Consider the following 25,888-nt stretch of genomic DNA (forward strand, 5'->3'; position numbering starts at 1 on the left):
TACACACATTTGACTTCCCTAGGTGCCAATTAGCTAGCAGATGCACATTCAAGAAAAAGTTAAACAAAATACAATTTTGATTGAAATTATACTAAAGTAAATGTGGTAGAAGTTACATGGGTTGTTAGCTCTAACAAATGGGGCCTGAATGAACTTCACTGCTACATCAAAGAAAGACAGAATGAATAAAAGCCTAATATTACAAAAGAAGCAGCAGTTACAGGCAAATCTCATTCTAAAACTCACTACGGTTTATTTTCAGATTTTTGGTTTGACATCCCCATTCTCATCTGGACGATGAACTTTAGGAAATGGATTATTATTAGCAGTAGTTACTACTGCACTAAACAACTGAGTTGTTCTTGGCTGAGGAAGAGCAGACTTGGCAACACCATTGTTTAAGGAATCATGCTGATTCCTCATTTCAGTCGTAGTAAAACCATTACCAATCATATCTTTTTGATCGACGGGGTCAGCACCTCGGATCATTGAAGAACATTTTCGTTCTGAAATTTGAAATAGATGGTTAGTTACATAATGTCATTCCAAATGAAACACAGTGGTAAGCAGCATAAAGAAAAAGGGGAGCAAATCGGAAGTGTGGGGTGGGGGTGGGGGGCGCGTATGCAGTTGCATATGAAGCAAGCATAATCTCTTTTGTTGAAAGCTCTAAAAGCCTATAAAATGATACTGTAACTAAATACTTCACAAATAGTTCTAACAACCCTTAACCAGAAGTCTTGGCTTCGAGCCTTGGAATGGAGTTCATCTTTGGTAGGAAGCACACAAAGCCCACTATCGCAAAAACCACCCATAGTGGGCTTTCTATGGTGTGAATCTAGATTACTCAAGCCAGTGTATTCCAGGCATCGGATGGTTGAACCAAAAGTTCTAACAAATTGTATTATTGATGTTTTAATTTAAATTAATAGGGATTTAAGAATATAAAAATAACATGAAAAAGTAGATAGGTTATATTAGGAATTTAAGAGACAGATAGTACGCATAGGTTATGTGAACATTCAAAGCTAATGCAAGGCGTCCTTTCCTTATTTGTTTCTAGGACCGCAGGTAATTAATTTCTACAAACCGAGAAGAACAAAGCACATGTTCTAATTCACCATGACCTTGCAAGTGTGGTCAAGTGGAATTGATCTGAGATACAAGAGAAAAATGGAGAAAGGAGCTGGTGGCAGTACCTAGAGCTCTGCAGATTTATTATACACGAGGATTCTGAATCAATTTAATCAAACAACAATCAATTGAGCCTCAACCACAAATCAGTTTGGGCCAACTACTCTAAATCCACATCATTTTATTCAAGTCCATTTCAATCCACTAGTAAATAATTTACCTTTCTAAGGCACATGTTAGGAGCACTATAAATCTCTCACTAATCTTTTCCTAGACAACTGATTAAATCCCAAACAATTGTATCGACTATTTGGATCCTTTACTTTGTGCTTTTAGCTAAGGTTTTGTTTGGCTGACACAATATTTTCTGTAAATAAGTCATATTTTGATGTTTGATTATGGATTATAGGAAAATATTTTCTAAGGAGAACATATTCCACCAAAAAGGAAAACATGAATTCCTTCACTAATAGGCAGAAGTCATTTCCTTTATAACTATTCTAACTTACTCCATATCACGTGTTTCAACCAATACCTGGACATTATTATTTTTTGAAAAGGTGAGGCATAATATAAATGAAACAACACAAATGATATACTGTTAAAACTGTACATGTGCAGCCAAAAGAGAAACTTTGCAAAAGTATAACCCTTCTGAACCTGTAGGGAATGTAGCACTTCTAAAATAGATTCAGCCTCATCTACTTGTTCCATTTTACACCAAAAACAAAGCAATGCTATACACCTGGACATATTATTAACTTTTAATACTTAAAAATTTAATCGAAATACCATTCAATATTCAGACATTATTATCAATCATTAATAAATAAGTTTACATGGAATTCCACAAGATTTTAGTTCTTTGATACTATTTCCCTCCAATTGATTAGGTCTATCTCTTCTTCTTTTATCACATTTAATTATCATATTGTTCATTGTCAAAAAATTTAATCATCATACTGTCATGCCAATGAACCAGTGCATATAGAGGTCTATATAAGATAGAACAAAATTCTCTCAGGCAACCTTCTCTGGCTTTATCTCCATATGTGCTACTTGAACCCTCTGTTGAATGTGATTATTTCTAATCTGTTCTATCCTGTTGACCGCACATCCTCTAAAAATCTGTAGTTTATTCTATGATATCCATCTTGCGGGTATGTTGGGCATTTCAGACTCAACTTTCTCTCCTATATTACTTGTTGGTCTCACATTCGTTCTATGGAACTTGCCTTTTACTTCATTGATTACCCTTCTATCACGTATTATTCTGGTAGCACTCCTTAATTTTATTATTTTTATGTATTGCGTCTTCATTTATCATGTAATTCTTCTTAAAGCTAAGCATAGTTATCTGAATATCTATGATTAGGATCCGTCTAATCTTACGTCACTTCAATCTCCTTTCTGGGGATGAGAATAATGAATGATCTCTGTGATTGCACCAAATTTGTGTTCTTGTAACCAGTAGAGTTATTTGAATTTCAGATAGGTGAGAACTGTGGTTCATTAATCAGCTTTTAGCAGGTTGTAAGAATATGTGGAACTAAATACTGAAGCTGATATAATTACTTGCGAAGGAAACAAAAAGGCAGCTTCTTGCTAATATCTATTCACTCTAGAATAGTTTTTAAGGAATTAGGAAGCTGAATTCGATCATTGGAAAGCAATATGTCAGACCGAGTGCCTCTGAAAGCTAAATTGCTCGGACTCTTCACTTTCCGTGCCGCACACGTGTATTTTAACTGATTTTGGGTATTTTAACCAAAAGCGACGGAGAAATTAGGGACAAATACAATGATTTCTGAAATCAAAACAAAAGCTAGGGTGAAATTGAAGAAAATAGAATACCTTGTATATAGAAATTTCTACGTTAGTCATTTTACTTTTATCTCCTTCTCGGATTCTCCTCTTGATCAGTATTTTCTCTTTCTCGATATACCGGGTAAATTTTGCACATAATCTCTCATAATTTAGACATATTTTATAACTCTATTTTAGATACTTGAATTATTTTTAACCAAATCCCCGCACCCGTATCCGCACCCCCCATCTTAAAATTTAGATCATAAAGGATCCGACCTCTAGATCCGCACCCGTAACGGACACCCGCACCCGAGTCCGAGCAACTTAGTCCGAAACTATCTTTTTTTCTTTGGACAGCAGATCATGGAGCTATAATAAATAACTTACACAGAAAAGAAGACCACTGTGCACAGGTCTGCGGCATGGCAGACAGGAGGAAACGATCAGTCACTTGCTCCTTCACTGTGAAGTAGCTAAAATTTGTGGTGTATTCCTTGCCTTGGTTGGCCTGAATTGGGTAATGCAGAAACAGTTGACGAAATTTTTGCTATGTGGAAAGGGAACAAAATCTTGATCAGTCAGAAGATTTTGAGATACCGCTGCCGCTTACATAATGTAGCCACTCTGGAGAGAAGGAAATAGGAGACGCTTTGAATACAAGATCTTGCTTTATAGACTAAAGCATAGATGCACAAATACTATAATTTTATCGGGTGAACAGATAGATGTAAATGATTAGAACAATGTCACGAGTTTGATGGTAGGTTGATAGATGTAATGCTTACAACGTAGCTCCAACTCGGTACATTTACGAGCATGTAAATAGACTTCCTACCTTACCCATAAAAGGGAAGAACCAGTTACCAGGAGCTAAAGAGGAAGTGAAAGGTGGATTTTTCCTAGAAAAGAGAATTATGATTACCGTGAAAAAGAAGGAAGAGGGATAGTTCCACTTCGAAGGATTACTGAGTAATGGAGTTCTCAATCTTCACTCCTTTACATTCAGTAGCCAATGACATGCTAATTTATGGTGTATGCAGGGAGTCTGGTCGTGGGTTATCATAAACTATGTCAAGTACACAATTCATTTGTCTTGATATACTTGTATGGATTGGGTAATGATACGGATTTGAGCACTTCACATTAATCCTTTAGAATACATTAAAGGGAAGGCCAGTGCACTAAGCTCCCGCAATCCGTAGGATCCGGATACATAAGTAAACATGTCCAACTCAAACATTATACAATGTACCTCAGGTAGGTTGGTCAGGATACTTGCATATTTGATTATTTATAAGGGAATTAATTAACCACATTTAATTATTTTGGGCTATACTTAGGAATCTAGTAATGGATTGCAATTATCAGCTACCATCTCTTCTTCAGGTCATTACACTTATATCCCTGATAATACTACATTTCTCTTGCCTAACGCAGGAATCCAACAGGAAATTATCTCCCATTTACACTAAAAGACAACAGTTTAAACAGAGGCCATTGAACGTATCACTGAAATGTATTTTGGGGCTTATTTATGGATTCATTGATGTAGATAAATTGGTAACAGCTACATATTCAGTGAATAAGAACCAGGTATGGACAGAAAAGAAAGAGAAACTTACCTTTTAGTTGTCCTAAATCGACAAGCCTATTAAGACAATCACGAAATTTCATCAACACGATTCTTTCTTGTTCTGCATACGTCTCGGTCATGCCCTGCCCGTGGGGCAATTGAGAAGATGTATTACAGTTAAGAGTCGCTAGGTCATTAGGGGAAGCAACAGCAGCTGAAAACATGGTGTGTGATTCATCACACATTAGTGCTAACGTCCCTGGCGACATTGGCCTTTTTGATACATCAGCACCATCCAAACTAGACTCTTCCACACTGATTTTCTCACCCTGGTCCCCACTTGAACAACAGTCAAGCATATCCTTCTCAGTACCAGAATCTTTCTGGTTTTGTACTCGCTCCTGAGTTGATGAAGCCAAGGAAGCTTCTCTCTGCCCCTCAGCCTGTTTTATTGAAGCATCCTTTTCATCTGAAAGCATTCCAACACGTAATCAGTAAAATAATTGGACACCAACTACTGCAAACGTGTAATAAAATCACAAAAATCACATGGTAGAACCACCATATGAAAGATCTTATCTTTCCAACAACATAAGATCTGACTTGCACATTCAGTCCATGCTCAACACATTACTCCACCTATACGAGCTTAGCATCCTATGTGAACTCACATTACCTGTCCCAAGCCCATAAACGAGAGATTTGCGGTAGGTTGATGGTCTAGTAGATCTAGTCCATTTATGATGAATCCTCATTATAACCAATTTATGATTCTAGGGTTCTCCATTCAGCAAAAGAAGTACATCACTAGTGTTTCTTCTAGGAGATCTATTTGCAAAAACATTCTTTATACACAGAACTGATAAAAAAATATAATCTTTTTCATTAGTTCCTTTTTTTTCAAATCAGAACTATTAAGAAGTCAAGTTAAATTCATATATCTGTTGTCATCCACCAGATGCACAGGGAGGCATAACAGTCTGAAAACCTATGTTGCTCGGACTCTCTGAAAATGTTGCCGGGTGCCTGTTGGATCCTCCAAAAGTAGTGCATTTTTGGAGGATCCGACACAGGTACGGCAACATTTTGGAAAGTCCGCGCAACATAGCTGAAAACCAGCTTATGCATAATTACCTTACCTGATCTGCGTAGTCTCCCTCTAACAAATTGGAGTACATCTGGCCCAACTTTCATGCTCTAGTTAGGAACATTGTGGTTTATTTTTGGATAGGGTATCATAATGCATGTGCGGTGACTGTAGAACCTAAATGTGGCTTCTGCTTAATCCTAATTGCGCAAACTCACAAGTAATTCTGCTGTAGATCTTATAGATACTAACAGAAAACATGTTTTATGCATAAGGCTTTCATTTAAACACAAGGTGGGGGAGGAAAAAAGAAATGAGTCTCACTTCAATGAGCACATGAGGGTGTGGCCGAGTAGTCAATGAAGTGGAAAAAGCTACAGGAGACCGAAGTTCAAGTCTCAGTAGAGGCCTATAAAAAACCAGGTGATCAATTCCTCTCGGCCTAAGCCTTGGTGGGAAGAGTTACTTACTACCTATAGGTTATATATTATGTGTACTTATAAATTGGCTTCATTGTATTACAATTAACAATAATAATAGACTTTTCTCCCGTGCATTCTCACATGGTATCAGAGCTAACGTGAGAGATTCATCGTTGTGCAAAAATACCAGCGACTCCGGGAAGAAGAAATCAGTTAATCAGAAAATTTTCCGGTGGCTGCAGGTCTGTCCGATTTAAAAGTTCCTTTTTTGTGGGTGTTGTGCAAAAACCAACACCAGCACGAAGTAGATCACCCTCCGGCGACCAACCCCGAAAAAAATCTCCGCCAGAATACCTGGCACGCACCCTCACGTTTCGCTGACAGTGAATTTTCCGGCGAGACCTCTGATCCACGCGCCGGCAGTTCCGACCATTTTTTGGCCCAGCTTCTTCAGGACAAATTTCTCGGGAGGTGATTTCGAGCATGTCCATATAATTTTCTTTCTAATCCGACAACTTTGGAATTTTCCGACGAGCTACAGTGTTTTCCGGCGTGAACAATGTTTTCTTCCTGTCGTGAACAGTGTTTTCCCAAATATTTCATCAGTTTTCCCATAGGAGTTATTGATTTCTACTATTTCAAGTGAAGACCTTGATTTTTAACTCCAACTAAGAAAAAGAAAAAAAAAGTGTTCTGATTTGGCATTCCAAGGTTAACCATACAACTTTTAGTCAAGAATTTGAGAAATTGGTTGTAGCAAAATGGGATCCAATACTATGAATAGCTGAATGGTCTCTCTACTGGATTATATTGAGTTCCTTCAGTACAAAGCGTGTAAACATACATCTTCAAAGATAGCTTCCGTTGTTCAAACAGGTAATAGCGTGACTTGTGTCTCCCAATCTTCATCCTCCGAGTCTTGGGTCATTGATTCGGGTGCATCTGATCACATCTCTGGTAACAAATCTCTTTTCACTACTATTTCATATTCTCAATCTCTTCCAACAGTCACAATGGCTAACGGGTCTCAAACCATAGCAACTGGAATAGGTCAAGCAAGTCCACTTCCTTTCTTACCTTTAAATTCAGTTCTCTATGTTCCCAGTAGTCCTTTTAATCTCATAGTTGTTAGTCGCTTAGCCAAATCACTTAAATGCTCTGTTTTATTTCTTGATGACATTGTTTTTATACAGGAACACAGTACAGGGCGAATCATTGGTACCGGGCATGAATCAAATGGACTTTATTACCTTATCCTTGCAAAATCACATGGACTCACATCTTGTATTCCTTCAACTTGTCCTGTTACTGATTCACCAGATTTATTACATAAACGGTTGGGACATCCCGGTTTGTCAAAACTTCAGAAAATGGTACCTGGTTTATCTCACTTGTCCACTCTAGAGCGTGAGTCATGTCAGCTCGGTAAGCATACCCGCTCCCATTTTCCTCGGCGTCTTGATAATCGGGCAGAGTCACCTTTTGCTTTAGTTCATTCAGATGTTTGGGGTCCTAGTCGGGTCAGTTCTACCTTGGGATTCCGCTACTTTGTCATTTTCATTGATGATTATTCCAGGTGCACTTGGATATTTTTGATGAAAAATCGGTGTGAGTTGTTTTTCTATTTTCCAGACCTTCTACGCTGAAATTCAAAATCAATTTGGGGATCTATCTGCACATTTCGTAGTGATAATGCCCTAGAGTATTTGTCTTCTCCATTCCAGTAGTTTATGAACTCTCATGGGATTATTCATCAAACATCTTGTCCGTACACATCTCAACAAAATGGGGTAGATGAAAGAAAGAATAGACATCTTATTGAAACTGCTCGTACCTTACTCATACAATCTCATGTTCCGTTGCGTTTTTTGGGGATACAGTTCTTACATCTTACTATCTTATTAATCGTATGCCATCTTCAGCTATTCGGAATCAAGTTCCATTCTCTGTCCTGTTTCCCCACTTACCTTTGTTTTCTCTTCCACCCAGTGTCTTTGGGAGCACGTGTTTTGTTCATAACCTTGCTCCAGGAGAAGATAAGTTAGCTCCTCGTGCTCGTAAGTGCGTATTTCTGGGTTGCTCGAGAATGCAAAAGGGGTATCGATGCTTTTCTCCTGACCTCCGGCGCTACCTTATGTCCGCTGATGTTACCTTCTTTGAAACTCAATCATACTTCACAGGTCCAGGTAATCACTTAGATATTTCTGAGGTGCTACCAATTCCATCTTTTGGAGATTCAGTCACTATCTCCCATTCATCTTCATCTACAACTCCAGCTCCAGCACCTATAGCTCAAGTTCCACCACCTAGTCCAGTTCAACCTTCTGCAGTTCCACCACTCCTGACTTATCATCGGTTGTCTCCTCTTAGTGAACCGATTGCACTACGGAAAGGTATACGGTCCACACTTAATCCTAATCCCCATTATATCGGTTAAAGTTACCATCGTCTGTCATCACCCCATTGTGCATTTGTATCATCTTTGTCCTCTGTTTCCATCCCTAAGTCTACAGGTGAAGCACTATCTCATCCAGGATGGCGATAAGTTATGATTGACGAGATATCTGCTTTACATACGAGTGGTACTTGGGAGCTTGTTCCTCTTCCTTCAGGTAAATCGACTGTTGGTTGTCGTTGAGTGTATGCAGTTAAAGTTGGTCCAGATGGCCAGGTTGATCGACTTAAGGCTCGTCTTGTTGCCAAAGGGTATACTCAGATATTTGGGCTCGATTACAGTGATACTTTCTCTTCTGTTGCTAAAATAGCATCAGTCCGCCTTTTTCTATCCATGGCTGTTGTTCGCCATTGGTCTCTCTATCAGTTGGACATTAATAATGCTTTTCTTCACGGTGACCTTGAGGATGAGGTTTATATGGAGCAACCACCTGGTTTTGTTGCTCAGGGGGAGTCTAGTGGCCTTGTATGTCGGTTGCGCCGGTCCCTCTATGGTCTAAAGCAGTCTCCTCGAGCCTGGTTTGGTAAGTTCAGCACAGTTATTCAGGAGTTTGGCATGACTCGTAGTAAAGCATATCACTCTGTGTTTTATCGGCATTCTGCTTCAAATCTCTGTATTTATCTAATGGTTTATGTTGATGATATTGTTATCACCGGCAATGATCAGGATGGTATTACTAAGTTGAAGCAACATCTCTTTCAGCACTTGTAGACTAAGGATCTGGGTAGATTAAAGTATTTTCTGGGTATTAAGGTCGCGCAGTCTAGCTCAGGTATTGTGATCTCACAACGGAAGTATGCCTTAGACATTCTTGAGGAGACAGGAATGACAGGTTGTATACCTGTTGATACTCCTATGGATCCGAATTCTAAACTTCTGCCAGGGCAGGGAGAGCCGCTTAGCGATCCTGCAAGATATAGGTGTCTGGTTGGTAAATTAAATTACCTCACAGTGACTAAACCTGACATTTCCTTTCCTGTGAGTGTTGTAAGTCAGTTTATGGATTCTCCCTGTGATAATCATTGGGATGAAGTTGTCCGCATTCTTCGGTATATAAAATCAGTTCCAGGCAAAGGACTATTGTTTGAGGATCGAGGCCATGAGCAGATCGTTGGATACTCAGATGTTGATTGTGCAAGATCACCTTCTGATAGACGTTCTACGTCTGGATATTGTGTTTTAGAAGGAGGTAACTTGGTGTCTTAGAAGAGCAAGAAATAGAATGTCGTTGCTCGATCGAGTACAGAAGCAGAATATCGAGCAATGGCTATGCAACATGTGAGCTAGTTTGGACCAAAAAACAATTGCTCAAAGAATTGAAATTTGGTGAGATCAGCCAAATGGAACCTGTGTGTGATAATCAAGTTGTCCTTCATATTGCATTGAATCTGATGTTCCATGAGAGAACTAAACATATTGAGATTGACTGTCACTTTGTCAGAGAAAAGATACTCTCAGGAGATATTACGACAAAGTTTGTGAAGTCGAATGATCAGCTTGCATATATTTTCACCAAGTCCCTCACTGGTCATCGTATTAGTTATATATGTAACAAGCTTGGTACATATAATTTGTATGCACCAGCTTGAGGGGAGTGTTAGAATAGCTATGTGAATATATATGTAATTAGTCCCAGTCCTATAGGTAATATGAGTAGGTTATATATTATGAGTACTTAAAAATATAGTTCATTGTATTACAATTAACAATAATAATAGACTTTTCTCCCGTGCATTCTCACACACGCAAGCCGCCTAAAGAAATTGAGTTTCTGTGATGATTTGGTGCTTTCACGTTTCGACCAGCGGAAAACTAGATCTAATTCATTTCCACCAGAAATCATTTCATACTCCATTCCAATTATCTTTGACTGATTATCCATTTGGAGTAAGAAAAAAAAACCATTCATCCCTAAGCTGCTGTTTATAATTCCCAAGGATCAAGAAGGAAAAAGACTTAAATAGTAAAGCGAGAGAGTGAAGAAAATACTTCAACCAACAACAACAACAACAATCCAGTAGAATCCCACTAGTGGGGTTTGGGGAGGGTAGAGTGTACGCAGACCTTATACCTACCAGGGGGGTAGGGAGGCTGTTTCCGGGAGACCCTCGGCTCAACAGACGAGACAAAAAGAAAATACGTCAACCGTTATTTTAAAAATTATGTCAGAAAAAAGTCTTGATAACTTCTTACTTTCTAATGGAAACTCAATTTATGATTTTAAAGTGAACATAAAGGTGGAATCAATATAACAAAGATGATGGACCAAACGTATTGGTCATACAAGTAATCAAAAGTACTTAAAAGATATATACCTGCCAGCATCTTTGCTGCTTCTCCTGAATGTAAAACTAAAACTGAGCAAAGTTCCTTCAAGTCTTGTGGTTGGATGAGGTCTGCCAACAGAGACCTTCAACCATAACATGACAATTAGTTTGCTGAATGAGCAGTAAAGGTTAATTTCTTAGGGGTAGTTACTGCTACCTGTAAGTAAACTTGGAAGGACCCACTGTTGCAGCATTTCCAACACAAGGACCAGGAACTGAAGATAATGAAGGTAGGACAGAAGCCTTGATATGGTTCCCCTGTATAATACAGTATGTTAATTCATCCATCAATTATTTTCTGGGAAGCTGCAAGTTGTCTCTCCTGCTTATTTTAAGCAAAAAATATCAACAAGAATAAATCCAGAAAACGAATTTCACGCAGTTGTTAAATGCATTTTCTCTGATGAAAACCATGCCCTTCAGTGTGCAATCAACTATTATCAGCAATGCAGCGATGCCCGGTGGATTATACTAATGAGAAGGAACTCGGACATTCTTCACCAATCAAACAGTTGAAAAATGCCTCGAGTTCAATGGTAAAGGATATCATTTACCTGTTGGGATTGTCCATGCCTGTGAACAGGTTCCTTAACTGATGACCCAAAGAACAGCTCCTGGCCCTTTCTTTTCTTGTTCACAGGAGATAATCCATAACCAGAGGATCCAATGGCCCCTGTGATAGCAGCATTTGCCGCCTGCTGGAGATATGCCATGTTGTTTGCATGATCTCCATGGAAAAGAGCCTGCCTCTCTTCACTTCCTTCAAAATTTTTGCAGTCCATGCATTTACAATTTTCAGAGCAAAGAATGTTGGCTTGGAAGCACTCACAATACTTCTTGAGGCAACCTGATTTCTTGCAGTGGCATCCTTTGTTATGCTTTGCCAAGACTAAGACATCCCCAATTTCCTCCTAAAAAGGTTTAAACGCAGTTCGAAAGTTACCAAATAGAATAAGAAACAACATTTGAAGCTACTTTGATTTACATCAAATTTCAACTCTGCCAAATTCATCCTTATAAGCACAAGTAGTTCTAGAAATCAAGCAAAATTTCACAAAAGAGAATAAGTTCTTAGGACATCATGAGAACAATAGTATAAAATGATACAGCTTCAAAACCACCATATTGAGTTAACTAAGTTGACTTCGTAGTTAGATTGACCCCTTTAGGTAAATTCTACAAAGTGGTTGTTAGACCTACTATGTTGTATGGGGCAGAGTATTGACCACTCACGAACTCACACGTTCAGAAAATGAAAGTAGTGGAAATGAGGATGCTTAGATAGATGTGTGGGCAAACTAGGAGAGATAAGATTAGGAATGAAGATATAAGGGACAAGGTGGGAATGGCCTCTGTGGTAGACAAAATGAGGGAAGCGAGGCTGAGATGGTTCGGGCATGTGAAGAGAAGGAGAGCAGATACCCCAGTGAGGAGGTGCAAGAGGCTGGCATTGATAGGTCTGAGGAGAGGTAGAGATAGACCGAGGAACAATTGGGAAGAGGTGATTAAATAGAACATGACACATATTCAACTCACCGAAAACATGACCCTAAATAGGAGAGTATGGAGGTCAAGGATTAGGATAGATGGTTAGTAGTTAGTCGAGCGCATGGTTCTAGTTTAGAGCACCTTATCTGCTCCCTCTTCACTTCATCAATATTATTGTTATTATTGTATTATTTTCTTATCCCTCAAATTTATTACTACTGTTATTTCTTTTACTTTGGTTATATTTACTATTTTGCTGCCTTGCGAAATTTTACTGGGTTGTTGTATCTTTACTATTTTGCTGTCAATACTTCTTTCTTCAATATTTTTATCTTTAACATTTTTTACTCTTGTATTTTTCAAACCTATTTTGAAAATGTTTTCTTTAGCCGAGGGTCTATCGGAAACAACCTCTCTACCTCACACAAGGTAGGGGTAAGGTCTCAGTACACCCCACCGTCCCTACTTGTGGGAACACACTGGATATGTTGTTTTGGAGCCGCATTTGATTAATTTCTCAAAGTTAAATTTTTATAATAATGATAATTGACTAAACGGCTATCTAGCTCTAAAGTTCTTCCGGGTAAGAATTATCTCTTTTTTTTTTCCAACAATGATTCCAGCAATTTTCAATAAGTAGATTGTTAGTTGTTAAATCTACAACCACCAAATAGTTGATGAATGTTTTCCTTTGACAAAATTTGGATCATTTAGTTTGGTCAAGCACAAAGAGGATACTAGATATATTATGTTTTCTCTCTTCTTTTGACATGATTTTTTCTTTTTTTTCTTCCCAGAAGGAAAAAGATGATTTAAAATTAATCATAAAGAAGTTCATAAAACTATTCCTTTGTCCAAACTTATAGGACACTCTTCTCATTTTGGGACGTCCCAAAAATGATCGACAACATACCTCTTTATACAACTTGAAAATTTTCAAGAAGTCAAACTCAGTCATTCAAAATCTAAACTCTGATGTGATGTTTTCTCAGTCAAACTAAATTTCAAAGGGTGCATTGGTTATGAAAATACCTTTAATAGAAGCACCTTTCTTACTCTTACACGCAATACACAGAATATAGATTTATATTAGATAAGGTACAGATATAGGTTACTTTTTACTGTTTGTAAGATTAGTCAAAATTCCAGTATTCAAATGCAAGCTTGAATAACCACTGACATTTACATTTATTTACAAGCTGAATTCGAGCTCAAAGTCAAACTAAAAATTGATCCTAATTGACTACTCAAGCTCAGAAAGTTCAAGTAAATATTTATATTGCATTTCCTACTTTTCATATCAGCAATTTTTAACCAGGTCATTGCCTGAAGAGAATCTGAATAAACAAATAGTAACATAGACCACAAGGACATTAATGGGAGTAACATGTCCAGGATATCTTCAGATCTCTAGCATAATTAGAATAAAGATTTTTATGAATAGTTCAACTTTTAAGAAAGCATCATCCACGAATCTGCTTAGTTTTAAGAAGTACCTTATTATCTCGAGCTCCATGCGGACTGCTGGCGATTTTAGGCCTGAATGCATGTGGATTACGCTCTAAAGTAGCTTCAACTGCCTCACGTCTAGCAGGCTCATTTTCAACATTATTATGACAATTGTTACAATTGCACCCATCACAGTATATGCCAGATGCAAAGCATTCACAATACCTGATCCAAAAATAGAAAGAAAGCAAAGAAAAGTCACATTGCATAAGAACTAAAGCAGTGACTCTAAGTAGTAATGCATAAAAGCGAAATAAATCTTACAAATAACAGAGAATGGAATTGTATAAACATATTACCTGCACCCTAACTGTGAGAGGGAAAAAAAGGGATTGACTTAAACCATCCGAAATACACCAATGTCCCACAAACTGACCTTTTCCATGGGTTGGTTTTCAACCCTAGAAAACCATTGTGGTGGTTTATTTTGATTTTTATACATAAAAAGCTGCAAAAACTCAAATAAAACCTCCATTTTCAAAATGTAGACTGTATACATGTATTGCATGGCCACTTTGAAACAAATAGCCCATTTATTTCATGGTTAGAACCTAATGGCCAAAAGGTTTACTTTTGCAAATGGTGAATTTACTAAGAACAGTGTGGTTTTATATGTGGGCTACAGCTGGTAATTTTTGTATGTAATCATGTTATGTATAAACCACAAACTTCCATGTATAGCACAAAAACATAAACTCTAAACCCCAAATTTATCATATGTAAAGTCTATAATCCTAAACTTTGAGCTCCTAATGTAACGTCATATAACCAAAAACACCAGACTTTCTAACGTATAGTTGAACTGTAAACACCTAAACTATAATCTATACTGAATCTACCAAAATTGTCAACCAACCAACCACAAGCTAACTAAACTAAATTGATTGGATATTTTGGAAAAACCAGTGCAAAATATGATTAGGTTATGGTTTTACTTCAAAACCACCCCAAACCGCCAATGTACATCCATGTACACATCTAGTCATCATTGATTGGAAATCGTATGCGGCGGAGAACTTTTCCTAAAATTTTGCCACTATGTGTATGTGCTCACAAGATTAATGCAAAGACAGTCAGTACTATGACACAAAGAGAAATAATTCACATATACTCCTGCAAGTGAAACTTTGCGCACTTAAACAGATTAAGAAAAAAGGCCCTGGAAAAAGCATTGAATCGAGCTGGTGCCCAAGGTAATTTAAGTGATAGAATAGGCTTTAATCTCATTATTATCCTTCCTTTTACAAAATTACCAATAAGCCCTAGGATAAAATTATTAGCTTCTTTAGAACAGGGATTAAACATATCGAAGGTGCCAAAAGGAGTAAAATATCCTTACAATATCTGGTCATTTCGCATCTTTATTTTCCATTTTCTTAACCCTTCCTGTTGGGAATTGTTTAGTTGATAATATTTGTTTGGACCAATGAATATGTTTTTTTTAAGACACATCTATGCTTGATTACCTCATGTATTTCCCTTCCAACAAATATTTTGCCATCAAGAAGGGAAAAAATAGAAATTTAAGAGCTTATCAGTGCCGAAAGGACAATAGAAGAACAGTCATTTCAGAGCTTATCAGTGCTACCTTCATGTGTTTGCCATCCATTAATATATTTTAGTTATTTTTGAGATTTTCCACATATCTGTATGAGACGGAGGTAGTACTTACAACTTTAGACATCGAGAGTGTTTGCAGTTACACTGCTTCTGCTTTTTAGGAGTACCATCTTTTACCTCACTAGCACTTTGCCTTGGCCGTGCTCTTGGAGAATCTGGTTTCCTGGAAACAGTGAGTATTAGCATCATATAGATCATATTCAGTCTAAGCTAACATAAAAATGCTCCCTCTCACAGCTTCGTAAATCAAAATCCCAAAAACTTGTGTAGAGCCCACAAACAAACCCTAGACGGATGATGATCAACAGTTAGAAATGTGAAGCCAAGGCAAATCACAAATACACCCAGCATTTTACATGTTTGAGGTGAGCAAAATGAGATAACTGTAGATATTAATATTACTTATACAAGAAACAGAGAGCTCTTTGATAACTATGTCCAATTTCAAGTCTGAGGGATGTGAGACAAGCATTATGATGTACTCAGACGATGATTTAGAAACTTATCGACAAATTTAGGATCAACAAGACAGAAGACTCTATGATCAACTAATCAATGTGATTTCGGAGTGGCTAACCACAAAATAATATAAGGTTAACAGTTTAAATTAAGGAAATTTGTGTGACAAACAAACTGAAAAGTCAAATCTTTTTGTGAAGTAGACCCACAAGCGTAAATGGAAACCAATTTGGCTGGAGCATGCCTACATGTGTACAAATATTGTTTCTTTCCATAAGTTAGCAAGTAATTGCAAACGACTTACTCCTCCGTTCCAGTTTATGTGAACCTATTTCCTTTTTGGTCCGTTCCAAAAAGAATGACCCCTTTCTAAATTTGGAAGCAATTTATCTTAAACTTACAATTCTACCCTTAATGAGAAGCTTTTATAACCACACAAATACTCTGGGCCCCTTTTTGACTTATTTAGGACCACAAATTCTAAAAGTCTTCAATTTTTCTTAAACTCCGTGCCCAATCAAACAGGTTCACATAAATTGAAACGGAGGGAGTACAAGGTTGTAAGGAAAGGATCATGATTATCATCTCTAATGTCATGTGCTGCTCACCAGTCAACCAAAATATAGAAACAAAGAATCACTTATAAAAGCCTAGCAAGGTGGACCAAATGAAATCTAAAGAACAAGAAAGGCAAATTCAAACATTTCCGAATCCAAACATTTTCTACCCTCTCGGGCTCTCACTTCCCCCCTCTCCTCATGGATATAAGAAACAAATTTCGTTTCTAACCTTTTCATCTGACGCTAACCTACAAACAGATTACTGATTAATTACCTATCCTAGTTCCACCAGAAAAGCTTGAACTTTCCCTAGCAACAGCCCCTAGTATTTGTGAAAGAAATCTCAAATTCTGTGTCTTTCTCTTTATGGATAACCAAGAAATCCATTGTTTCTGGTTTAGAAAATCAGTGGATATGGGCTTTCTACCATTCCCCATTCAAATACCACACTTCATTCACCAACCAAGATTTGAACTCATGGCGTGCGCCTACCACAAATATAGCCTATAATACCTTTTGACCAAAGCCCTAGAGGCATCTCATATTCTCTTTCTACATGCTCAAAGAAGCAGGGGCGAATGTAGGCTTTAAGAAATGGGTTCGGCAAAACCAAGTATCTTTGGCCCAAACCCTGTATAAGTGTTAAGAAATCCACCAAATACGTACAAAAATCAGATTTAAAATTCAGTTACTAGCACTTGAGGTCGTTGTCCTAGAATCCAGAACCTATAAAGTTTAAATTCCTCGATATATATATATTAAGAAATCCATTAAATATTTATAAATATTTGACTTTGATCACAAGATATTATTCTATATTAACTTGCGGTCATTGTAGGAACCCATAAAATTCAAACTGTGAATCGGCCTTTGCCTGTAATACCGTTCACATTGAATCAAAGCCCTAGAGGCTTCTTATATTCTCTTCCTACATGCTCAAAGATGCATTCTTTAGCAAATAACAAACAAATTATAGAGTTTATAACAAACTTTTAACTATAATTTCCTCTAATCCTGACAAATTTCAGTTAAATGAGCTAAAACAAGACCCTCTTTTTCCGTAGATACTTACAGAGGAGGTCGTATTGAAGGATGAGTAGTCGGCACCGCAGTTTGTTTCGTCGGCATTAACACCATATGTTGCTGCGTCTGTGGCCTTTGCAGTTGTATTGATTTCACAAGCGGTTGAATCTGCTTTGTTTGCTCCGGCATAGCGGTGCCCGGAGATTGACCACCACTGCCACCGAACACCGTGAAATCCAGCTGCCTAGCCAGCTTCTTCGCCGGAAAATCCACTGCCACCTGCGGCTGCACCGTCGTAGCTGCATCAGCGGAAACAGCCACCTCCGATTGAGCCTTGTTAGGAGGGAAAAAATCCCCTCCCTCACTATTCTCCATTCAAACACACAATAAAAACTCAACAAACGCCCAGAAATTACAAAATCTCACAAATTCACTGATTATCCACTGCAAATACCACGATAATTCCACAAATTTCAACAAACATAACGAAAAAACTGCTTAAAATTCAAAATTTCGACAGGTGAAGCTGTGTAATTCGAAAATCAGATTCAAATTACAAAAAACCAGCGAATGTTGGCTAGAAATCCACTCAAATTATTCACCTAATTCAACAATAAGTTCGATCGACAAATACACATACACTGTGTGTGTGCGTGTTTTATGTATGTACACAGGCGGAAGGAGAAAAGAAGGGATTTTTCGAAGAAGAGAAGCAGCAGCAAATATTTGCTGCTCCCTCTAAAGCTTTTGAAATTCAATTTTGTAAATATTGGACGGTACGATTTCGGTAAAAAGTTTCATCGTGCGGTGGCTGCGGGGAGAATTAATCTAACGGCTTAAATTCATAGAAGCTTTGTAGGATTATCTATAACCGTCGGATTAGAAGAGAATTAGAATGCGTGTTCGGTCACTCTTTTTTACATGCTCATTTCATCTAAATAAGATACACTTTTATTATTTAATAACTAATCTTACTTAGCGTTCGGACATAGATTTAGTTAAAACCTGAAAAAAGAGTTTTTGAAAGTTGAATTTATATTTGGACATACATTTTATTTGGAAAAAAAATTGAAGTTTTGTGAGTGGAATACAAAATTTCACCAAAAAACTACCTTAAAGTTTTTGGGAACTTGAATTTTTTTTCAAAAACTGATCATATTCCATAAACAAATAGTATTTCAAAAAAATTTTGAAAAAAAAAAATAGTTAAAATCTATGGCCAAACATGAAACAAATTATATAAAATAATAATGGATATGATAGCAGATGGCTTGCAACATTTAGGAAAAAGAGCAAAATTAGGGTATTATATGTACTGACATTGTAATTGAATTCAAAATAAGCAGATATCATCTTAACCTGGTTTAATGAACAATTTAGTTAAGTTAGTTATGTTGTTTTATGATTATATAATTAATATTTTTTTTACTATTATAGACAAAACTTATCCAAAAAATCAAACTTTTACATTTTTTAATATGCAACAACATTTGTTATTTTCATTTTTTTCATTTTTTTAATATGCATCAACATATATGCTTAAGAAAGGAAAAAGAAAAAGCCACAAGAAAAGTAAAATGACACAATTTCTGGATAACTCGTAAACAAGAAAAGGACGAAGAATGTAAATAAATATTTTTGTTGCTTCAGAAATAGAAGAGAGGTTTGATATGGTTATCCTCACATTTGTTATGTTATTTTCAATTTTTTTTCAAGTCAAGTGATTTAGGTTTTTTATTTTAGAATGACAGATTTTATTAGATAAATTTTGATAATTGAGCGACCATTTGAGTAATGGAATCTATTGAAGTAAAAATTAAAACATACAAAAAGAATAATATGATGAAAATAAATAAATTACCTCAAGAAATAGTTGTTTATTTATTTAAACCTGATACAATGGAACTCAAAGACAGATTTAATAGAAGAATAATACTGTAACACAATGTAAAAGTACTTCACCAAGTTATATATATATATATATATATATATATATATATATATATATATATATATATATATATATCACACACACACACATAAGCTAGCGTTTGAACATTGATTTGGTTGAAACTTGAAAATTGAATTTTTGAAATTATATTAAAAAATAATTTTTTGGAAGTTGAAGTTGTATTTTGGACATGCATTTTATTTGAAAAAAAAACTTTAAGTTTTAAGAGCAGAAGAAAGAATTTCATCCATAAATAGCGCTAAACCAATTTTTGGGAACTTGAAAAAAAAATCAATTTTTTTCAAAAACTTATCATATTCAATGAATAAACAGTGTTTCAAATTATTTTTTTGAAAAAAGTAGCCAAAATCTGTAGTCAAACGGAAGCTAACTACTATGGTTAAAAACACCAAATTAGAGCATTGTATCAATGAGCTCTAAATCCTCCTTGTATCAAAAAAATAACGCGTTTTGATATATAAAACTTTCTTAAACTTAAACTTATATTTTTTCTTAATGACATGTTCTTATTGTCATAGAAAGGTTATGACAACTTTAAGATTACAAAAGTTCGAAAATACTTTTGATATGTTGTTATTTTGTAGATAAAATGAAAGTAATTCAAAAATTCAATATTTCGTTTTAAAAATGCTAGTTGCGTTGAGTCTTCAACTGCGAAAACCTATACAATATGCTGCATTTTCTTGAGATTTTTTTTTTTTTTTTGCTAATGCATTTTCTTGAGATAAAATAGGGTAGGATTATATCAGCCAACATCACCAGTCATATAATTGTCAAGTGACCAATGGTAAGACGCCATGTGGAATGGCATTAAGCGCCATCATTACTTGGGAAGAGAAGAGCGGGAAATTAGGTGGGCTCGAGAGCACGTGATTATTATTTTTATTTTATTTTTTAATATAGAGGAAATCTCTCTGCTATGTTTAATTTGAAGAAAATAAAATAAGGTACAATGCAAATAGTAGTAGTAATAGGTTTTGGCTCTAAAGGGTCCACGAGGACGTTGACTTTCCTCGTGCATAAAAAATCATTAATTCGGTTATTTACGGATTAATCAGTATTTATTTATTCCGAAAATATAAGTAAAAAAATTTAATTTTAGGGTATTTGTATTCTGAAAATTGAATTGAAAAACTGAAATTTAAGACACATAGGTTAATTCCTAAATAAAAGCCCTTTAAAATGATTATTTGATACCATTTCTGTACTTTTTTCTTGGCGTAAGAGGTTAGTGATCCAATGAATGCTGAAGTTTGTATAAAAAAGCACTTGGGAATTGGGATAGACGGACCAGATTTACTAGGGATATTTTTTCTCTATTAGTACGTTGGTGATAAGAAAATGAGCACAAAGAGACCGTGAGAATTGAACCCGCACATATCATGGGAGAAATTTTCACTTATATCACTAGACTATTAATCTTTGCAGTTATTAATTAGAGATTCAAGTGAGACCAAAGAGGGTATGGTTTTTTTTCTCCTTTATTTTTTTTTTGTTTGACAATCGACCATAAATCATAATATTGAAGGAGGAAAGACAAAACGAGGATAATGAGATAGGAACTATGTACCTATATTTCGAGGACGGTTAATAATTCTTCAAAGAGTATGGTATGATGGATGAAATCATTCCACGCTTAATCAGAGGTCTCAATTTGAGCCTTAAGAATGAATAAACTCTTGGTTTGGAGTGAATCAGAATAAATCGGTCTAGAAAATTTTGAATACCAAATGGTGAAACCAAAAAAGAAAATATCGTCTAATATGTTAGGGATCATTTTGAGTGTAATCTCAAACTTAAAGGATTATTTTAAGTTTTTTTTTTCAGAATTGTGTACGTATGTCTTTTGAAATGAAAATTTGTTTTACCTACCAAGGGAAGTGGAAGAAAGAGACACAAAGCGAAACTGGGAAATAAGAAGGTTACCATGGAATAAATATGTTATCTTAGTGTTATTGCAAAGTCACCAGCTTTGTTCCAGTTCCACCAAAACTTTCTGGTAACATATTAGTCAATGACTAAAGGAAGAGAAAGTGCTTTTCGATGAAACAATATCACTTCCACGTTTCAAATTTTGAGGGGTTAATTTGCAATTGAAAAAAACAGTCCTGCGCAAAATGAGAGCAAAATCTCGAGGCTGCACAAGCAAAGGTACTGACAATATTGAGGACAACTTAATAACTATATATCCTTTAACCATGAGGTCTCGAGTTCGCGTCCCGGGTATGGAGTCACATTTGTTAGGGAACATTTTACCCCCAATGTGGGACTTCCCGGCACGAATCCGAATTTAATCGGGCCCCAATGCAGGTACCGGACACCGGATGGGAAACCAAAAAAATACTTAATAACTATATACCTGAAATTGAAACAGATGGGATCCAATTCTTCATTGAAGTAGCTGTAGAACCTTTTAAGTAGATTGTAGCACAATACAAGAAGTCTCCTTCAGCACAAAAACAATACTAATAATATAGACTTGCCGTTTACGTATATGTCTCAGTTTCTTAATTGCTATTCCAACAGAGGAAGCCACAATTGTTACAACTTACAAAACTTTGAGAAGCCCCTACAACAAAATATATGAAGTACTGCAACAAAATGATGATACTTGAATATCACATGGCAAACTGAGAATCTCTATCACTCTGAGAGGAATCGCTTCTACCAATGTGAGGACAGCTCAGCCACAAAATTTTGGGGAAAAAAGGAAGTAAATTTTGAACAAAATTATACACCCGGGGGCTCAAGAAAACTTGATTGAGAAACCATAATCAGTACTTGATACTTTCACTGGGCCAAAATCATCAAAGTCTGAGTCAGAGTTAAAATCCCTATAATCACCTAATTCATCAGGTGAATCTTCATCTGCGCCACTATGTTTGGAGGGAATCCTCAGTTCAGACGATAGGACAGGCAAAGGATCTTCGTTCAGATACTTGTCATGTAGTAATTCCATTGCAGTAGCTCTACCAGCCGGGTCAAAACATAGCAACTTTTTTACGAGCAGAATTTCGTCAGTTGACCTGTTGGATAGACATGCTTCTAAGCCAATTGGATTATCTACTTTACCAAATGAAATTATCTTGTAATCAGGAAGATTTGCGCAACCAGGCCAAACTTCTTCAGATAAGTTTCCAAGAACACTAAATATTCTGCCGAGTTGATCAATGTCTGAATTTCCAGGAAAAAGTGATTCCAGACGCAAAACCTCCGCAAAAATACAACCTAATGACCACAAATCAATCTCCGGCCCATAATTTGTGGATCCATAAAGTAGCTCAGGTGCCTTGTACCAACGAGTTCCAACGCAGGATGTAAGGGGAGGAAAACAATCATGTTCACCATCTTCAACATCGTAGGAATATGTTCCCGGTAAGAGATCTTCCTCAACATTACTCATGGTGCCTGTAGCTAGACAGGAAGTGTCTCCATCTTGAATATTACTATCTTTATCAATGTCATCCAAGAACCTGGATCTCAGATCATCCGACTCTCCAAGGCGTTCGGGTTGAACCAGAGATGCTTGCTCTTCAATAAATAGACCTCCTTCAGAAGACACATCTGATATGTGCTTGAAATGTGATGGACCGGCCACAGTTGCCTGATCGGGATTGCTCTGTACGTATGGCTGTTGATTGTCATTAGCAGCTACAAACCCGGGGACCAGTAGTATCCTAGCCTGTGTCATGTTGTGATAAAGGAAAGAACATTAATCAGAAGCGGCCTTGAAAAGAGTTCAGGTATTAGAGGATGTTCCAGCAGAAGAACAAAAGCACTATGGATATCCTGAAGAAGACCCTATGCTTGTGAGAACAAAGGTTATGCATATAGAGCTGGGGGGGGGGGGGGGGCGATCTAACGTGACTACTGTAGGTTCAATTAACTATTGCTTTTGGCTCGAAGCATACACATACAAAGAGCAATAACAACTACTACGCCGCAGTCCAAACAAGCTGGGGTCTGCTATATGCATTCTCAATGACCATGTTTCTCCATTTAAACTCCATATCAGGCCAAAGTTATACAAATAAGTTCTCTATATTTCTACTGACATATAAATCTCTGACAAGGCTAAAAGACTCTTAGAAAGCATAGGAACTAAAAAAACGTACTAATATGATTAAAACATATACCCAACTAATTGGTATCAAATATACAAATCATTTTCTTCTATAATGTCCTATCTTTCACTAAGTATGCATGGATTCCATAATATTGCCCAACAAAAAAAAAAAGGTATAAATAACTAGTACTTATATAATAACATCACACTCATTCTAAACTCACTCACTCTATATCCTGGATTAGCCTTCGTATAGAGATACTAACTCGAACAGGGAGCTTAGTGAATGGATACCTCAGAGGCTAATATCTTCCAGAGTTCTAGTATAAGATCCTTGCATAAAACTATGTTGCGCGGACTATCCAAAATGTGCCGCACCATGTCGGATCCTCCAAAAATACACTACTTTTGGAGGATCCGACACGCACCTCGTGATATTTTTGGAGAGTCCGAGCAACATAGGTATAAAGTGGTCTTTAAATGAGTTAATCGCCCAGCCGACTGCACCTGTTGCTAAGCTGTGCCTGTAATTCTCTTATGAATTGCAATCAAAACTCTACTAGTAATAAACGATGAATATTTGACGAGGAACACATATTAAAGTTCACATCTTGACGAGCTCTGTGCATGTGGTAAAAGACAATTTTCTAAGCTCAAATAAATCAGAAATATCGAATCGAAATGGAAAATTTTGATATCTCGAAAAAGCAGAAAAACTGAGAACCTGGCCAAAATCAGCTAACTTGAGGACTCCATTATCAGAAATCAACAAATTTTCAGGCTTCAAGTCCCTATGTACAATCGAATTCCTATGACAAGCATCAACTCCACATAAGATCTGGACCATCCACTTCTTAATCTCCCCAAGGCCCAATCCATTTTCCCAATTCTTCGCTTCTTTTATAAGAGAGCTCAAATCTGTAGGCAAATATTCCAATACGAGTACAGCATCTTCATCTTCTCTCCAAAAATACTCGTATAAAACGACGACGTTTGGACAGTGCTGAAGGATTTGTAAGGCTTCGATTTCTCGACAAGCTGATTGGTAATCGTGGATTTCTTTAAGGGCGACGGTAACGGAGTCAGATCGCCGGCGAGCTTTGTAGACGTCGGAATATGCGCCGGCGCCGATTCGGTTGAAGATTTCGTATTTTGTGGTGATTTCTTTTCGGGTATGGATGCTCCAGCTCTTTTCGTGTGGAGGGTCCATTGTTAAGGTATTTCCTTTTTCTTTTCTTTCTTTTGGTTTGTTTTGAAGAAGAAGAAGAAAATTGGCTATGTCACGTGAGGTGGAGTCATTGCACGTGCATCGAAGTTAGACTAAACATAAAATTTTGAAAAATCCAACTTTGACTTTATCTTTTTCCACTATAAAACTATTCAACTTCGTTTGCTCAAAGCACAATTATTATTATTATTATTACTAGTCTTAGGGTTACCCCATACTTTTTTAAAAAATCACATTAGTAAATATTATTAAAATATATTTTAATTATAAAATATATATTAGAAGAAAATTAAAAATAAAGAATCAAGAAAGTAGGGATCGGGAGTTTCTTGTCATTGAGTCCTAAAAATTATTTTTTCTTAACTCTTCAAGATATTACCGATATAACTATATAAGAATATTCAATGTGAAATCTATTTTTAAAGAATAAAAATATCGATTAATATTTTATTTGAGTTTCTTGATTTTATAATCTATATTACCAAAATAATAAAGTCTATGCAAAAGATAATTGAAAATCTTGAACCCTAAAGGAGAAAAAAGAATGTGTCTGGCCTAGGGGCGGCCCAACCCTAAAGCAAGTGAACACTTGCTTTAGGCCCCAAATATTTAAGGGCCCCAAAATTATTTTTCTATATATAGTAGTATATTATTTATATAATTATCTTTTATTATTGATAAATTTATTTCTTTATTGTCATATTAATTTTTAATAACTCGATTTCTTCCTAATTAATATAACTAAAATAGTTTTCTGTCAATCTTATTTTACCTTTTTTACTTAATTATATTTCTCTATTCATTAGTTGGTCACGTAACTATATCTAATAATCTAACTTATTATTTATTTTTCTTACATAAATTATACTCTCTCCGTCCCAATTTATATGAAAGTGTTTGACTGGACATGGATTTTATGAAATAAAGGAAGTCTTTTGAAACTTGTAATCTTAAATAAATCATAGACGTTTTTGGGCTAGAAATCATCTCATTAATGGTAAAAAAAAAAAAAATCTAAAGTTGAATTATTACCAAATATAGAAAGGGACTTACTAAAAAAAAAAGGAGTCACTTATGTTTTCTGGGTTCTCCCATTTCAGTTGTGATGCAATCAACGTTAAATTCATTTAATTTTCTGTATTTTATAAAACTAAAT

The 25,888-nt window shown here is 36.2% G+C and overlaps 2 protein-coding genes across 3 annotated transcripts; both read right to left on the reverse strand.

The window, feature by feature from the left end:
• Window positions 1-59: 59 nt before the first annotated feature.
• Window positions 60-18,210, reverse strand: LOC104102804 (protein tesmin/TSO1-like CXC 5). 2 transcript variants are annotated; one of them, XR_687770.4, is made up of 9 exons: window positions 17,516-18,210; window positions 15,477-15,587; window positions 13,792-13,969; window positions 11,362-11,718; window positions 10,965-11,065; window positions 10,796-10,890; window positions 4,566-4,985; window positions 3,331-3,567; window positions 367-506 (listed from the first exon to the last, which is right to left on the reverse strand). XR_687770.4 is itself a non-coding variant. In XM_009610634.4 (8 exons), exons 1-8 carry the CDS (start codon window positions 17,839-17,841, stop codon window positions 259-261), a joined length of 1,836 nt encoding a protein of 611 aa, XP_009608929.1. In that variant the 5' UTR covers window positions 17,842-18,210; the 3' UTR covers window positions 60-258. The 2 variants fall into 2 exon arrangements, 1 of the variants encoding a protein (XP_009608929.1); XM_009610634.4 differs by lacking the exon at window positions 3,331-3,567 and having other exon boundaries at window positions 60-506.
• Window positions 18,211-21,803: 3,593 nt separating this feature from the next.
• LOC104102805 (cyclin-dependent kinase F-1) lies at window positions 21,804-24,755 on the reverse strand. Its single transcript, XM_009610637.4, has 2 exons — window positions 24,229-24,755; window positions 21,804-23,120 (listed from the first exon to the last, which is right to left on the reverse strand). The coding sequence occupies exons 1-2, from the start codon at window positions 24,712-24,714 to the stop codon at window positions 22,185-22,187; spliced, it is 1,422 nt and encodes a 473-aa protein (XP_009608932.1). The 5' UTR covers window positions 24,715-24,755; the 3' UTR covers window positions 21,804-22,184.
• Between the last annotated feature and the right edge of the window lie 1,133 nt (window positions 24,756-25,888).

This window comes from Nicotiana tomentosiformis, chromosome 6, assembly GCF_000390325.3.
Source record: "Nicotiana tomentosiformis chromosome 6, ASM39032v3, whole genome shotgun sequence".
NCBI classification, from domain to species: Eukaryota; Viridiplantae; Streptophyta; class Magnoliopsida; order Solanales; family Solanaceae; genus Nicotiana; species Nicotiana tomentosiformis.